At 39.0% G+C, this 17,621-nt stretch overlaps 1 protein-coding gene across 1 annotated transcript in view; it reads right to left on the minus strand.

The window, feature by feature from the left end:
• scfd1 (sec1 family domain containing 1) overlaps positions 1 to 17,621 on the minus strand; it is a 35,778-nt gene that overhangs the window by 12,715 nt on the left and 5,442 nt on the right. The window contains exons 7-16 of the mRNA XM_085256951.1: positions 15,222 to 15,311; positions 14,251 to 14,306; positions 13,190 to 13,275; positions 12,668 to 12,767; positions 10,178 to 10,314; positions 8,866 to 8,956; positions 8,411 to 8,484; positions 5,981 to 6,062; positions 5,165 to 5,261; positions 4,892 to 4,962 (exon numbers count right to left, since the gene is read on the minus strand). Of these exons, the coding sequence (XP_085113077.1) occupies positions 4,892 to 4,962; positions 5,165 to 5,261; positions 5,981 to 6,062; positions 8,411 to 8,484; positions 8,866 to 8,956; positions 10,178 to 10,314; positions 12,668 to 12,767; positions 13,190 to 13,275; positions 14,251 to 14,306; positions 15,222 to 15,311 (884 nt within the window). The remainder of the gene's footprint in view (positions 1 to 4,891; positions 4,963 to 5,164; positions 5,262 to 5,980; positions 6,063 to 8,410; positions 8,485 to 8,865; positions 8,957 to 10,177; positions 10,315 to 12,667; positions 12,768 to 13,189; positions 13,276 to 14,250; positions 14,307 to 15,221; positions 15,312 to 17,621) is intronic.

Raw genomic sequence — 17,621 nt, forward strand, 5'->3', positions numbered from 1 at the left:
TTAAGGAGCCAGAAAAGATTCTTATTTCCATCTCGATTTTATTTAGGGGTTCTCCTACAGTATCAGTAAAGTACAGTTGGTATCGTTCACCATTTATCTCATAGTGGCACTTCTTGCAGTTCATTACGTGTTTATGAGAAGGTATTTTTAAAATTCCCAATTTCCTTTGCAGAAATATGCGTTTACAATTAAGGCTGCCACTCTGTTCTGAGACCTCCCTGCTCTTCCAAGTGCATATGGACAGCCAGATGTAGTGAGAGTAGCAAAAACAATATCTCTGCCTCTGACAAGTACAGATCAGACAGTGACAAATCAAGAAACAGCATTCAAGACAAATCTGGAATGTCTAGCAATTAGAGGGAAACCAAAACAATTTAAAAGAAGGATCATGTATGAGATTTGGATGTGTAGAAAAGTATAAGCTGATTTGTGCTAGCACTGAATTTGCTGGAATTTTGACTAATCTTGACTTTAATTTTATGTAAAATCTAGTAGATAGTTTAGAATAGCCCATTATTGTTATTGCACATGTACAGGGTGGGCCATTTATATGGATGCACCGTAATAGTACGTTAGTTTATGTGAGGGGGCAAAGGCCTCAAGATGGGTGGTGACAATGGTGGCCATTTAGAAGTCGGCCATCTTGGATACAACTTTTGTTTTTTTCAATAGGAAGAGGGCCATGTGACACATCAAACTTATTGGTAATGTCACAAGAAAAACAATGGTGTGCTTGGTTTCAACGTAACTTTATTCTTTCATGAGTTATTTACAAGTTTCTCTTTGTTCACAGCCATTGACATGTTGAAGAAGTTAACACGTGAGGAGCGGATTGAAATTGTGTTGATATCTGGTGAACGCAGTAACTGGGTCATTGCAGCAGATTTCAATGCAAGACACCCTACGAGACCACCCATCTCCCATGCTACAGTCAGCAACCTGCTTGCTAAGTTTCATGAAACTGGTTCAGTGTTTGATTTGCCAAAATGTGGACGAAGAAAACTGTCACTAATGAAGAAACACTTGTAATTAGCTTCATTCAGCAAGAGCCCACAGCGTAGCACTCGCCGCATGTCACTGGAGAGTGGCATTAGTCGAACATCCCTTCGGCGGATATTAGCTACTCACAAACGGCACCCTTACAAACTCCAGCTACTGCAGCATCTCAACGAGGATGACCCAGATCGGCGCACAGAATTTGCAGAATGGGCAAAACAAAAATTGGAACAGGACCCTCAGTTCACGCAGAAGATTTTGTTCAGTGATGAGGCAAACTTTTATGTGAATGGTGAAGTTAACAAACAAAACCACCACTATTGGTCTGACACTAACCCACATTGGATGGATCCCTCCAAGACTGTTGGACCAACAAAAGTGATGGTTTGGTGTGGTATATGGGGTACAACGATAGTGGGTCCATTCTTCATCAATGGAAACCTCAAGGCCACTGGATATTTGAAATTGCTACATGATGATGTGTTTCCCTCTTTATGCACTGAAGCTGGCACGTTCCCTGAGTTTTTCCAGCAAGATGGTGCACCACCACATTATGGGTGCCAGGTCCGAGCATTCCTAGATGAACAGTTTCCTGGAAAGTGGATTGGTCATCGTGGGCCAGTTGAATGGCCCCCAAGGTCTCCCGATCTGACCCCCTTAGACTTTTATCTTTGGGGTCATCTGAAGGCAATTGTCTATGGTGTGAAGATACGAGATGTGCAGTACCTGAAACTACGGATACTGGATGCCTGTGCTGGCATTTCTCCTGTGGCGTTGCTATCAGAGTGTGAAGAGTGGGAGAAGAGGGTTGCATTGACAATCCAACACAATGAACACATTTTATAAGTGGTCAGAAATTTGTAAATAACTCATGAAAGAATAAAGTTACGTTGAAACCAAGCACACCATTGTTTTTCTTGTGACATTACCAATAAGTTTGATGTGTCACATGGCCCTCTTCCTATTGAAAAAACAAAAGTTGTATCCAAGATGGCCGACTTCTAAATGGCCACCATGGTCACCACCCATCTTGAGGAGTTTGCCCCCTCACATATACTAACGTGCCAGAAACAGGACTTTAACATCACCAACCATTCCAATTTTATTATGGTGTATCCATATAAATGGCCCACCCTGTAGAACAAAATTTTAGGTGCTCTACACTAAATATGCCTGAAAAAAACAAAGAAACAGGAAGAATATATACAAAATAAGAGAGAGGCACACAATAGGAAAGGATCTGTAACAATGGTATGAAGGCTCCAAAAGCCAACTGTAAATCTAGTAAGAAAGAGAATTTCTTCACTTAAAACTGTGTTGAAGACTGAAAATATTTCTCAAATTAACTCAAACAATTTTTGATTTCCTTGCTCAGTTTATTTCTGCATATTTTGGACTTTTAGCATTAAATACTCTTTTTGAGTTTACTCCAGCCTTTTGTGTCTCTGCAACAGCAACAATACAGCACATTATGCCTGTTAAATATTCTGCTCATTACCTGCTTACTGTTGGTAACAATGGTATAAATCACAAGCTAGATATAAACATATTTCTATATATGCTCAATTAATGTGTGTTCATGTTTGAAATATGCTGAAATAGTTCAAAATTGAAGGCACACTGAACCAGCATGGCTACCACAGCATCCTGCAGCATCTTGCCATCCGAACCGGTTTGTGTTTAGTTGGAACATCATTTATTTTTCAACAGGACAATGACAGCAAACACACCGCCAGGCTTTGTAAAGGCTATTTGACCAAGAAGGAGAGTGATGAGCGCTGCAACAGTTGGCCTGGCCTCCACAGTCACCTGACCTAAACCCAATGGAGATGGTTTGGGATGAGATGGACCGCAGAATAAGATGCTCACCATCTCTGGAAAATCCTTCAAGACTTTTGGAAAACCATTTCAGGTGACTACCTCATGAAGCTCATCGAGAGAATGCCAAGAGTGTGCAAAGCAAAGGATGGCTATTTTGAAGAATCTAAAATATAAAACCTGTTTTGAGTTATTCCACACTTTTTTGTTTACTACATAATTCCGCATGTGTTCGTTCATATTTTTGATGCCTTCCGTGAGAATCTACACTGTAAAAGTAAAGGAAAATGAAATGGGAAGGTGTGTCCAAACCTTTGACTGATAGCGTATAAATTGTGTCAATAAATATATTTAAATAAATCTTCTTTATAAATCTTTTTATTATTATTATTATTATCATCATCTATGATCTTAACGAAATCTTAAATAAAGGCAATCATACCATACTGTCGCCAAAGTGTATCCAGTGTTTTCTTTGTTTTCTTTGTATTGTTTTAGGCTCTTTACCTTAAAATATAAAGTGCCTGCAGGCAACTGTTGCTGTGATTTGGCTCTATATAAATAAAACTGATTTGAATGATCCTGATCTAGTCAAGCATTAAGCATTTGCATCTGAACTGAATTCTCTTCTACAGCTGCATCAGGAAAGTTAAGGTTAACGCTTCTGTAAAGCGAGCACTTTTTCCACACCAAACAGATGGATGAATAGCCAACCCTGAGTGTGTTCTTCTGTTGCTGTAGGCTCATCCCTGCTGAGATGTTTATGTTCCTGTTGCCAACTCGGTTATCTTAATAAACCACTACAAGAATAATTGAGATGTTTTGCAGGAAAGATTTGGGGACTTCATGTTGATCATGACTTTGGAACCTTCAAAATGGTCTGTTGACATTTACCAGAATAGAAGTTTGGATTTCTGTTCTGGTAAAAGTTTGGATGGTTTTTGGTGAATAAAAAATAGACCAGAGTAGGGCTGGAGAGAAAAACGTTTTAGACATTGGAAAATATTTAGACTCTGGAAACCAGAGGCCGTTTTTCTCATTGACACTATTAGTTAGACTTGGTGTGCTGGCAAAAAACAAAAACACATTTGCCAATTCACTGAATGTTCCTACAATAAATATGGAAGGAGCTTTTCTAAATCATTTTTCACCTTTAAGATGTTCAAAATACGTATGAGAAAAGTTGGTGTTTGATGACACTTGATTTTCTACCTCACAACATTTAAGCTGCTTTCAAACATGAACTGCAGCTGTTTTCTAGTTATTGCCTGACTGGAGGTTCATGTCAGAGCACAAATGTCAGATAAAGTTGTTTCAGACAAACAGTCTTTAAACTTCTAACCCCTGAGCACAAAGTCCTTGGGAGGCCTACTGACATACTTGTGAGAATAAAGGAGGTGATTACGTGGCGAGTGTGTCGCTGTTGTGCGCGGTCTCCTGAATAAACGATCCTCACTTAAACCACTCAAACGATTTCCAGAAATGAGAATACATCTGTCTGTTCCCACTCTGCATCAATCAAGTTCTTGTAATTCTCTCCGTGTTCAGTCTTGTAATGGCAATTGAAATTGTAATCCTTACAGAAGTCTGCTCGCCACAGTTTATGCATGTGGCTTTACCTCTTCCTTCAGTAAATAAATATTTGGGCGTCTATGTATGTTAATGACTCTATATTCATCTTTCAGTCCTATCAAATTCATATCATCTAATTGACGTTATAACACATTTATAACAAAGCTGCTTCACTTGCACACAAGTACGTATGCAAATAAAAACAAAAAGAAATACCAGTCACCTTTAAAATGAAAGAACACACACTGAAATGGGACAAGCTGCATGACGTTACACCTGAAGCCTAATTTTCCGCTAACCTCATTCAGGCAAGAACAAATAGGCCAGACGTGGCCCACAGGCCACACAACACTCAGGTCTAATCTACTTTAAATAACTTGGTTTTCTGACCTTTACAGCGGCACGTTTTACACACACACCCCCCCCCCCCCCCCTTCCCAACCTTTTAATACTACTAAAGTGTTTACCCTGACATTTTATGAATTAGTGTCGGTGGGTGTGTTACCTCTGAAGGAGCCTGCTGTGCAGTGATGTAGTAGATGAGGAAAAGTCTCATTTTGTCTTCTGGAGTGCCAGCTGACAAACACACACGTTTACACACAGCTTATTCAGTTTATTCTGTCTCTGTAATACATGCTTGCTGAATATAAACAAATACAATTAAAACAACATTTAAAATAACCCTGCAGTTACAGATTTTGCACTTATCCCAGTATGGTATATGATAATTAAGTACCTGCATGTGAGTGTGTTTATGTGTGTGTGTTTGTGTGTGTACCATCTGGGTCACTGATGATGTCCAAAAGGGATTTGTCTAAAGTTGACTTGCTCATCAGTTTCTCTTCAAATTCAAAGTAAACATCCAATTTCCGACTCTGAGGACACAAAGAGCATAAAATCAGTACAACAAACACTATATTCACACTCTGTATTGTATTTTCAGTGCACTGGTACTGCTGTAAACCATCCAGTAAACACTTCTTATCTTTATACATATTAGTGCACTGTTTTGTAATGGTAACATGTTTCCAATGCTAGCAGGCCTAGCCTGTAAAGTGAAGTAACTGTAATTTGAGGAGAAACTTCAGTGATACTGGGTCCACCTAACAAGCAACCCGTATTACAAAGGGTGGATGACTTTTAGCAAAGGTATGATGTCACTGTGCTTTATGTTTGACTTTTAATGGAGAATAGGTTATGTTCAAGATAACAAGAAACACAAATACTCCACCTTCTGACTATTCACCATTCCTATATGATCCAGCAGAGGTTCTCAAATTTCTAGAGCCCTTTGTTTTTAAATATTATCTAAAAGAACATTTTTCCTTGCTTCATTATATTCTTGCTAGTAACTAACTTGCTAGTGATTGGTTAGCTCCAGTAATTGACCCAGCCACGTCTGCAATCTGTCATCTGGTGACAACAGTGCTCCCATTTGTTTAAACAAGCCAAGCAATCAGTTTTTCAACTCAACTGAACTGTCAACCTTCAAGTCCAATGTAATATTAGAGTTTTATAAACTCATTTTATAGTACATAGTCTTTGGGTGTGTGGCACTTCAATTGAATCTCAGTTTCTGGAAACTACTGTATACCTTGATGTGGTCAAGCACTGCTGTGGCAACATTGGTGTGCAGATCAATCAGTCTTTTCTTTTCCAACAGCTCTGGCAGAGAGCTGCAGAAGGTACAAAAAATGTCAAAAACAAGACAAATAAAACTCAGTCTGCATTTTATTACCTATCATATGGTCAAAACTCTTATTGTACCCAAGTCTGTAAAGAATTTGCAACTACAAGGCTGTTTTAGACAGTGTGACACACACACACACACACACACACACACGCACACGCACACACACACACACACACACAGAGCTTTATTTTATGGAAATCTCACAAACCAAAACTTAAATCAGATGTTCCCTGCATCAGTACTCATCTGTCCTCTTAAGTTCATGGAAATAATTTCTTTGTTGTTGAGAAACAGACTGACGCAAAACCAAAGACATTCAGTGAAAGGGGTTAAATAAAAAGCTCTGTGTTCACTTTTGAACCATTTAACCATAATTTCACCTCATTCACTGAGTGCATGACTCAGGGACAACCTGCACTGTGGTGTAAACTTTTCTTCCACTCAGAACTATGGAGCCAGTATGACGATGATTTTTTTTTTAGGCCATAAAATATCAGCCTGTCTGTCTGAGCAATAAAACACTGGGACACCTTAAACCCAAAGAACCATTGTAAATACAAATATTTTTTGTTTCGTTTTTATGATGAGGAACGTCATTCATGTAAGGTTTATATTTGAAAGGGCTGATTTTAAAATGACCTATGCTTGTTTTGATGCAGTTCAGAGGGAGAGTCGTTTTGCATACATTGTGTATATACAGTGGGGCAAAAAAGTATTTAGTCAGCCACCGATTGTGCAAGTTCCCCCACTTAAAATGATGACAGAGGTCAGTAATTTGCACCAGAGGTACACTTCAACTGTGAGAGACAGAATGTGAAAAAAAAAATCCATGAATCCACATGGTAGGATTTGTAAAGAATTTATTCGTAAATCAGGGTGTAAAATAAGTATTTGGTCACCTCAAACAAGGAAAATCTCTGGCTCTCACAGACCTGTAACGTCTTCTGTAAGAAGCTTTTCTGTCTCCCACTCGTTACCTGTATGAATGGCACCTGTTTGAACTCATCATCTGTATAAAAGACACCTGTCCACAGCCTCAAACAGTCAGACTCCAAACTCCGCCATGGCCAAGACCAAAGAGCTTTCGAAGGACACCAGGAAAAGTATTGTAGACCTGCACCAGACTGGGAAGAGTGAATCTACAATAGGCAAGCAGCTTGGTGTGAAAAAATCAACTGTGGGAGCAATCATCAGAAAATGGAAGACATACAAGACCACTGATAATCTCCCTCGATCTGGGGCTCCACGCAAGATCTCATCCCGTGGGGTCGAAATGATCATGAGAACGGTGAGCAAAGATCCCAGAACCACACGGGGGGACCTGGTGAATGACCTGCAGAGAGCTGGGACCAAAGTAACAAAGGTCACCATCAGTAACACACTACAACGGCAGGGAATCAAATCCCGCAGTGCCAGACGTGTTCCGCTGCTGAAGCCAGTGCATGTCCAGGCCCGTCTGAAGTTTGCCAGAGAGCACATGGATGATACAGCAGAGGATTGGGAGAATGTCATGTGGTCAGATGAAACCAAAGTAGAACTTTTTGGTATAAACTCAACTCGTCGTGTTTGGAGGAAGAAGAATACTGAGTTGCATCCCAAGAACACCATACCTACTGTGAAGCATGGGGGTGGAAACATCATGCTATGGAGCTGTTTTTCTGCCAAGGGGACAGGACGACTGATCCGTGTTAAGGACAGAATGAATGGGGCCATGTATCGTGAGATTTTGAGCCAAAACCTCCTTCCATCAGTGAGAACTTTGAAGATGAAACGAGGCTGGGTCTTCCAACATGACAATGATCCAAAACACACCACCCGGGCAACAAAGGAGTGGCTCCGTAAGAAGCATTTGAAAGTCCTGGAGTGGCCTAGCCAGTCTCCAGACCTCAACCCCATAGAAAATCTGTGGCGGGAGTTGAAAGTCCGTGTTGCTCGGCGACAGCCCCAAAACATCACTGCTCTCGAGAAGATCTGCATGGAGGAATGGGCCAAAATACCAGCTACTGTGTGTGCAAACCTGGTAAAGACCTATAGTAAACGTTTGACCTCTGTTATTGCCAACAAAGGTTATGTTACAAAGTATTGAGTTGTATTTTTGTTATTGACCAAATACTTATTTTCCACCCTGATTTACGAATAAATTCTTTACAAATCCTACCATGTGGATTCATGGATTTTTTTTTCACATTCTGTCTCTCACAGTTGAAGTGTACCTCTGGTGCAAATTACTGACCTCTGTCATCATTTTAAGTGGGGGAACTTGCACAATCGGTGGCTGACTAAATACTTTTTTGCCCCACTGTATTTAAATTACCCTGTGTTGTTCATTACCTGACAGCAGAGGTTAGCTTCGCTGTGTTGTCTGAAAGCATGCTGATGGCTCCTTCATCTTCCCCCTCTAAGCCCTGCAGTCAGAACAGACATCACAAGAAGTAGCATGCAAAATCATGCTGTAGTGTTTACAACCGCCTTAAATAGGACTGCATCAGGACTAATCTGCCATATAGTCTTCATGTAAGGTATTGTGATTATAACCTTGATTGCCATGCAATATCATCTTAAATTTCTTGAAGTACAACAGCAGATGGTTAGACATGGGATCTGGAAATTCTCTTGAAAACTTGGGACATAAACTTGGACATATCACCTTAGACTTGAAACTCAAAACTGATGTGACTGACCTCTGAATATGACTTAACTTTGTGACTCAGACAAAGCCTCAAACACTGTGAAACTGGAGCTGGATTGTACCATACTGAGTCTCATGCTGTATATGTGAGTCTTACCATGATACTTTTCAACCGTTTGACTTCATCCTCCTGCGCTCTATACGTGTCCAGCTCCTCCTGAACTGACTCTGCAACCTCTGGGAATGGACTGTAACAAACAACCAATTATAATAACCATATTATAATGATATTCAGTATAATAAAAAGAAAAGAAAAAGGCACTAAAGAAGATGAAGTGTTAGTCAGATAAACTCAGACATCATCAGCATAGAGACCAATGTTATAATGTTCTGATACACACACATCCATACACCCTATTACTGTTTGGCACCTAATAAAGCACTTCCTCAATACAAATTTAAATAGCAAAATGTTTGAACATTGTTGTAGTTATTCCAGTGTGACTCCAGAAATAGTAACACAAAGGTTTTTGCTGTCGTCTGTTTAAATTAAATACAGATTTTAGAAAAGTAAAAATGGGACATAAAGCGTTGGGAATATTAACCTTCCCAACGCTACTGAAAATTTATCAACTTTCCTTAAAAGTCATGTCTGTACTGGAAAACCAGGAGATTAAAATGAACACTATCAATACGGTCAAGAAGTGTGGCATCCTGGCCTTAAACATGTCAGGAATGGTATGCCTAGTCCAAATAATATTTAGCCCCAAATCCCACATTTCTGTGCCAAGTTAAGATCAATTGTAGGGCTGTTAATGTTAACTCGCATTAATCCGTCACCTTAAAATTTTTTATGCAATAAACCAATCAGGTGTGCAGAATGACTCAAAATCCTTGAAATGTCTCTGTCAATGCATTTCGGGCAGTTTGTCTATTCTGCGCTCCAGATGGGTTAATTGCGTTAAAAACTTAAAGCGTGTTAATCGTGATGGTGGATTAGCACACGTTAACGCAGTCATCTGTCCATTCAATATTTGGTCAATGCCCTAGCTTTTATTGTTCAGTAAAAAGCACTTTCAGCGGTTACTGAGCTTTAATACCAGGACTATAAGGATGCATTCAATTATATCTTACACATATTAGTTGCACTTAAACTTGCAAAATCTGAAAAGAGGCTTTCACATGTTCACAGATGAATGAACAACTAATATATGGGAAACAACATGTAATTTAATTCTATGATTATTCTGCTGATTATTCTGTTAAAAGATTTCAAAACAGGTGCCAGAAAACAGCCAAAAAGATTTTCTAAAATAAAAATGTCATAAAAGTCAAAGATATTTCATTTAACATCATACAAAACAAAGAAGTCCTCTTAAGAATGAAGTTTAATTTAGAGTTGTTAGCATTTTTACTCTAAATGATGATGATCTAGACTGAAACAAAACACCACCTCTTTGGGAACTGACCTGCCCTTGTGTTTCTGCCAGAACTTGTCAGCGGCAGTCAAGTCATAGGTCTTCCTGCTCTTCTTCTTTGGTCTAGCACCAGCTGATGGCTCTGCCCCCATACCCTCCTCCATCACCACCCTGTTCAGATGGAAGTCCTGGTGGACACAGGAAAACATTTTTTTTTTTAAGTATTGTTGGCTAATATTTTGTCCAAGTGCTATGATTATTGCTGTTAGTCGGTTATTTTGGTATGTTAGAGCTCATCACAGAACTAAAACTAATCCAGTTTTCTGGAATATATTTTTTTATTATAAAACCTGATCAAGAATCCAGGAAAGCTATTCCGAGAAGAAGTATTGGTGTGCTAAAGAAAATTGGAATGAGCTACAGAGCAAAGACAATCTTTCCTACAGCACATCGTTGCTAATTCCAGTACACTAAATGGCGCCAAACGCTGAGAAGAACCATAATATTATTGTTACCATGAAAACAGAGGAGGCATAGTAACAAACACTTGGTGTTACAATCCAGTCTCCTGTTGGGGGGGCGTGGTCACGTTTACAGGAAATAGAGACGGAGATGTGGAGTCGGCAATGCTGCCATCTGGACTGATGCAGCACTTACTGGCAAAACAAGGCCACAAACAGAAATCCATCCTAAAGCAGGCTGACACTTTTTCTTTTTATCTTCCAACAAAAAATCAGTATGTTCAAAAGTTATAGTAAAGTGTCTGATTCAGACTTCTTTCAAGATGCTAATTTCAAAATAACTCCCACACAAACTAAGCTAAAATTGACTAATAACATCCATAAGTCAGGCAGGCTAGATGAGATAACTTCTGACGCTACTTTTATCATTTATATACACTTTTTATTTGTATTGTCTAGCAGCTTTCATAGACGCCTACACTATCCAGCAATGAGGTCTGCCTTACCCATATTAATCAGATCAGATCTAGAAGTTTATTTGTGCTATATTAACCAGATATGTAAAAATCTGACTTTCTAAAAATCTTAACACACTTTCTGAAGAGAAAGTGATAAAGAATAAATATGAGACCAAATGACTCCTTAAGAGTGATGGTTTATGGGCTTTATTAGCAAAAGCTGAACTTTTATGAGAGCAAGCACATTTGTGTGTGTGTGTGTTGATTACATAATACATCATTCACCTCTACATTCCAGTGCTGTCAGTATTAACCTCAACACCTCACTAGTTGACAGCACTCTGGCAAGAATTAGTGTGAGAATTTGTGTGCATTGTGGGAACATGGGGATATGTGTTTCTGACAGTCATATAAATGTGACTATGATTCAGTAAGCCCCCATAATGTGCGTACAGTCATCTGAAAAACAAAATACACCCTCCTTCAGTTCTAAGGTTTTATATATTAGGACATTAATAAAAACATCCAGTCCTTAGCAGTTCTTAAAATCAGCTAAATACAGCCACTGAAAAATACAACACACTACACCTGTTTATTATTTAACAAAAATTAAGCCAAGATGCCAAAGTAGTATATTAGAAATTAGGTACACCGTTTCTGCTTCCATAGAAATTAAAGGGGTAAATAATAGTCAGGGGCAGATAATCAAGTGCACTTAATATGAAAAAAATGAAATGTTTTTTTAATGCTAATCTTTTTTCTTTTTTTTTTTTAACAGTTTCAATTTTTTTCGGCTACAAATTAGATTTTTGTCAGTTTCAGACTTTGTGTTGTGGGCTTGTATCAAGGAGGAGGGACAGAGCATAGGAAAAATGATGGTAGGTCGCTAACCCATGGGAGCTATGAGCGCAGTAGAGAAATCTAAGAATCGTCCATTCATTTCTCCGTACTATATGGAAATTAGAATTCCCAAACTTAACACAACTTTAATCTTCTTTTGTAACAGAATCTTTTGACATGCTGCACTGAGTAGCATCAAAACTCAAATGACCATTGAGAACTGAAAGCAAAACGGCTCCATTTTTATTTTCCCTAATTGTGAAGCATTTGTCAGAGACCAAGCAGAGACTGAAAAATGAGGCCAGTGACATGCTAAAAGTTACTGTTTCTCTAAAAGTCAATTGAGTTTGACTCCAGAAGCGATTTAATCCCCACAGACCCCAATCCCCATCTTAAAATGTCCAAATTTAGGACAAAAAACAGAATGTTTTCAGCCCAGTACTTGTTAAAGGTTTTGGTCTCTATAGATAGTTTCCCACTTAAAAATTGAATAATGGATAACTGCTTTCTTTTTTAAAAAACTCATCCAATGGAATATTGGAAAGTTTAAAGTTATGGCAGTGGCTTCTTTGATTGACAGGTGTGCTAACAAAAGAGGCTGTAGCTGTTTGTAGTCTGCTAGGAATCGCCTTCACTGAATCCAGCCAATGAAATGGACTCTACTGTGTTTGTGATGGTGATGGCACCATGAAATTTGTTGTGTACCACATGGTTTTGCAGCTTCAAAGACAAAAGGAAAAGCAGAAGTATTTCTGGTCATTCTCAGACAGGTGACTTCTTACCAGCACATCATGAATCAGCGCCTGGTAGGTCCAGGTGTGATGGAGGGGCGTGGCCATGTCCACATTACGATCTACCAGGACAAACAGGGGTCTCTGAAAGCTAGAGGGGAGAGTATAATACTGCTGAGCGTGGTTAAACACAGGGCCAATATTTAAACTGGCAGAGAAAAAATATTGCATGATGGGAGATAGAGTCTCACATGGACTCAAAAACTAAAGTAAACCATACTGATTACCTTTTATTCAGTGGATATCTAAAGCAATATTGTCAATGTTAACATTAATGTTAACATGTTGAAAGTCGATCTAGATCTTCCTCTAATATAAATACATACAGTATATACTGTGTGTTTTTCTACCATTTAACTCCTCATGCTAATGCTAGTTGAGCAACACTACAGAATGAGAATGGTACAGACTAAAATAATAACTGAAACAAAGAAGAAAAAATGGCATCACCTGATTTATATTCCCAATATTTATAATTTTGCAGAAACTAACATATTCGTTAAGAATGCTGACCTGAACTGTCCAGCAGTCATGCTGTCTCCTGTGAACAGACTGTTTCTGGCATCACGCAGGTTCTCACGGAGCTTTTTGTCCAGTTTCTACACAAACAAGTACACAATTCAACACAAAGCATTCCTATTTCCACAAAATTATAATGACTAAAGTGAATGCCTTTAATATTTTTCTGTCCAATGTGTTATTTTTGTTGGAAATCTTGGATGCTTGTATTCATAGGGATGATTTTTTTTAAAACAAACTATTCACCTAAATGTTGTTCCAGTTCACAAAAACAACAAAACAAAACAACCAGATTTGGGTTTCTGAGCAACCTCTTGTTGGAGCTAGGCCCAGGGGGATCAACGTGCATATAGTGATTGGGTGTTAGCCCTTGGGGCCTGGAAGGGCTCAGCCTAAATAAGCCATATGGGCCACCCCTTCTATGGACCCACCACCTGTAGAAGGGGTAATAGAGATCCAGTGGAATGTGGATTTGGTAACATTTGAAGCCAGAGACCATGGTCCGATCCCCAGTTGCTGAAACTCTGCTTTGGGTAACTGGAATAGGTAGCTAGTGGAGGAGGAGTCTGGGCTAGTACTTGAGGCCACTGAATCTGAGTGGAACATGTTCTGTACTTCCATTGCTGACATGGCTGTACGGAGCAGCGGCTGCAAGGGGGATGGTGCCTGTTGTGGTGGTAACTCCCAAACCAGATGGTAGACACTGGAGGTGAAGAGAGCTTTCAAGCTAAAGGAGTCGTCCTATTAAACATGGTTAACTTGAGGGACTCCGGAGGATACTGACAGGTACCGGCAAGCTAAGCGGAGCGCAGCCAAGGCAGCAGCCAAGGCAAAAACTGGGGTGTGGGAAGAGTTCGTTGAGGTCACAGAGCAAGACTTTTGGTCGGCCTTGAAATGTTTCTGGCAAACGACTCAGGAGAGGAAGAGCAGGTTCCCATCAACATGCAATATAGTGGGGATGGGACTCTGCTAGTCTCAACTGAGGTCATAGGTGGGCAGTGGAAGGAATACTTTGAGATACAATGAGCAGTTTTTACATGTTAGAGTGGACTCACCACAGCAACCATTTCTGCTGCGTTTCCTCTAGGACAGCGGATGATCGGAACCGCACCTGGTCAACAACAATACACTTTAATGAAGTCTCATTAAACTTAACAACAACAAAAAAAATAATAATGCCAATTGCCAAAGAGATACACATCTTTATCAACAGAATCCCTAAATTAGAAGGTTAAAATGGTTTACAGACAAATAGAATTCAGAGAGATGTTTTCTTCCAATGAAGCATCACTACTTGGTTCAATGTTGAGCCACTATTTAATAAGAATGATGTGCAAATAGTGAGTTACAGGTAACTTAAGGTTGTCAAAAAAACCTTCAAATACTATACTGACTATTGTGGTCTAAAAATGTTGAGACCAGTTTTACAAAGAAAAATTGACTCTAAAAGGTCAGTTTTACTGACAGAGTCAGAGAGTTAGTCTAACTTTCTAACTGAACTTTCAGATCGACCCAGTGAATAGCTGTCCCAACCTACAGACCAACACACAATCCCCAGAAAATTCTGACAAAAGAGTTCACCATTACATGAAAAGCTTATTCATTCTTCTTTGGCTGGTTTTCACTGATCTAAATTGCCATGTGTGAAACAATATTACTGTATATACTACATTAGTGAAGAGGACTGATTGCATTTGTGATTATAAATCGTTAACAGAAAACTAAGAGATTTCCACTCCCATCTACATACTTTGGCCACTGTGGTATTGTGCCAATTTGTCCTTACTGTAAACTAGCAAAGCTACTGTGGTTTTGACAGAGTCGAGGGAGTTTGACAAGTTGAGGAGTTTTTACCCCGATAATAAAAAAAGATTGTATTACCATCTAGTGGACTGTAACAGTAACACACCCAACTGAAAAAAAAATGCTTCAGCTAAAAAAATAAACATTGTGAAATCCAGGTGAATTTGTAAGCACACAGATATCAGATATTTGCCTTGGCTGTCATTCTATGAGCCACACTCACCAAGAGTGACGAAGAAACAGAAAAGACTGTCTACAATGGTGTCCATGATGGCCTCCATGTCTGTGTCCTGGATGTCTGCCCTGTTGATGGCTGCACAGGAGTGAAAAAACAGGCAAAGCAGAAACACTTACTCTGTGTTTATTTAAGTAGAAAAGGTGGCAGCTAAAACAACATGTCTCTTCTAGTCATTATATTACGTCTAGTATAGGAAGCTATGCTCACTATATATATAAGTGTGTTTGTGTTGGTCATTCAAGTTTCAGTGACTAAAGCTGTCTGTATGTCATACTATTTCCTTTGAATTTAATAAATGTCAGTACACATGTCAGACAAACTGTCAGTACAGTTTGTCTGAGATTAAAGTTATAGTTTTTACACAGCTGAATAAACGTCAAGCAGACAACTGATTATCAGAAGTGTGAGATGCTCCAGAATATACTCCAGTGTCCTGTTATATTTTAGATGGCAAGGAGTTTATTAAACTTCACTGAAACAATCTGCAAATTTCATTAAAATTTAATAAACTATCATCTTGTCTTTATTTTTAGTTAGCACAGACCTTAAACACTTAAAGCTGTAAGCTAATGATAGTTATATAAGAGCAGATGCTGCTGGTGCAATAAGCTGTAGTTTTACGTCTAATGGATGATGATCTGATTAGTCGACTAATCGCAAAAATAATCGGTGACTAGTCGACTATCAAAATAATCGTTTGTGGCAGCCCTAGTGCCAAGCAGGTGATGTATATGCCATGAAGTGAACACAGCGGTCCAGGTTCTAATGTGCTCCGGGTTATTTGTAGTATTTGCCCTTACCCTGCTCTGTTCTACTTTGCTGTCATCTCCTGGCTGCTTTTATCATAATAACTCAAAAAAACAAGACCCACAAAAATGATGACCAAAAAAAGGTCCTGTCAGAATTTCCTAAAGCAACACGTTGTGTTTTGTACTTTAATTCCATGTATTTCCATACATATGTTTCCGCTTGAGAGGGCAAAAGATTTTAGAAGAACAGTATAAATGAATCGCACAAACCCAATTTACTAAGGTTTGCGGTCTGCAATTTGCTGCAAACTGTGCTGGAGAAAAAGCAATTGCTGTGGCTGTGACATCTGCTACTGACAGTGCTCACTGGTTTGGAAAGGGAGGGGAAAAATTATGTTGTCAAAACATCTTGTCCTCAGGCTGTGGGTGCTGTACTGGAGCTCTCTGGTTTCTGTAAATGTATATTTGGATGAAATAATGCCACCACGTGGGGGGTGAGGAGCATTAAATTGTTCATTAAAACACAGGTAAGTGCTACATAGCTAGATTAAACAAACTGCCACACGTAAATCTTACATTTTGTTGATTTGGACTTTCAGAAAAAAAGTTCCTATAGTATTCATTTATCTCATAAATGCTGTGTCATAACAGTAAAGCTGAGTGAGTATTTTTCCAGGTCAGGTAAACCCGTAGGAAAGGGTTAGGAGATGTATGCTCACATGTTGGTGCCATACTCTACGCCCCTCTGACAGTTATAAATACATAGTGAGTAGTGCATTCAATAGCACAGTAACTATCTGGCATTTTTAAACTCAAAGATATTCAAAGGAGGGCTGGAGAATAAAGAACTGCTGAACTGTTTTGCCCACCAAGTCTGGCATGACAACTATGGATTGCCAAGTACTTTTGAAGGACTTCTTCGTGTATGTACATCACTATCATATACTTTTATCTCTTATATTGTCACTTGATTTTCTGATCTTCCTATTTAGCTTCTTCCGTGAAGCACTTTGAAACGTGACTCAATAAAATGTTTCAAATAAATTATTTTATTAGAAAACAATAATATACATCTAAAAACCTCACAACATCAAAATGCTGTTTGAAGCTTCAGATTTGGTTTTAAGCTTCAACTTACAGTTGTGGTCAAAAGTTTACATGCACTTGTAAAGAACATAATATCAAGGCTCTCTTGAGTTTCCTGTTATTTCTACAACTCTGATTTTCCTCTGATAGAGTGATTGGAACAGATACTTCTTTATCACAAAAAACATTCATGAAGTTTGGTTCTCTTATGACTTTATTATGGGTTAACAGAAAAAAGTGATCACATCTGCTGGGTCAAAAATATACATACAGCAGTGCTAATGTTTGGTTACATGTCCCTTAGCCATTTTCACTTCAATTAGGTGCTTTTGGTAGCCATCCACAAGCTTCTGGTTGAATATTTGACCACTCCTCTTGACAGAATTGGTGCAGTTCAGTTAAATTTGATGGCTTTCTGACATGGACTTGTTTCTTCAGCATTGTCCCCATGTTTTTAATGAGCTTTAAGTCAGGACTTTGGGAAGGCCATTCTAAAACCCTTATTCTAGCCTGATTTAGCCATCCCTTTACCACTTCTGATGTGTTTGGG

This window comes from Mchenga conophoros, linkage group LG19, assembly GCF_057382185.1.
Source record: "Mchenga conophoros isolate Kocher_MC1m ecotype Shallow Benthic linkage group LG19, M_conophoros_male_GT1.1, whole genome shotgun sequence".
NCBI classification, from domain to species: domain Eukaryota; kingdom Metazoa; phylum Chordata; class Actinopteri; order Cichliformes; family Cichlidae; genus Mchenga; species Mchenga conophoros.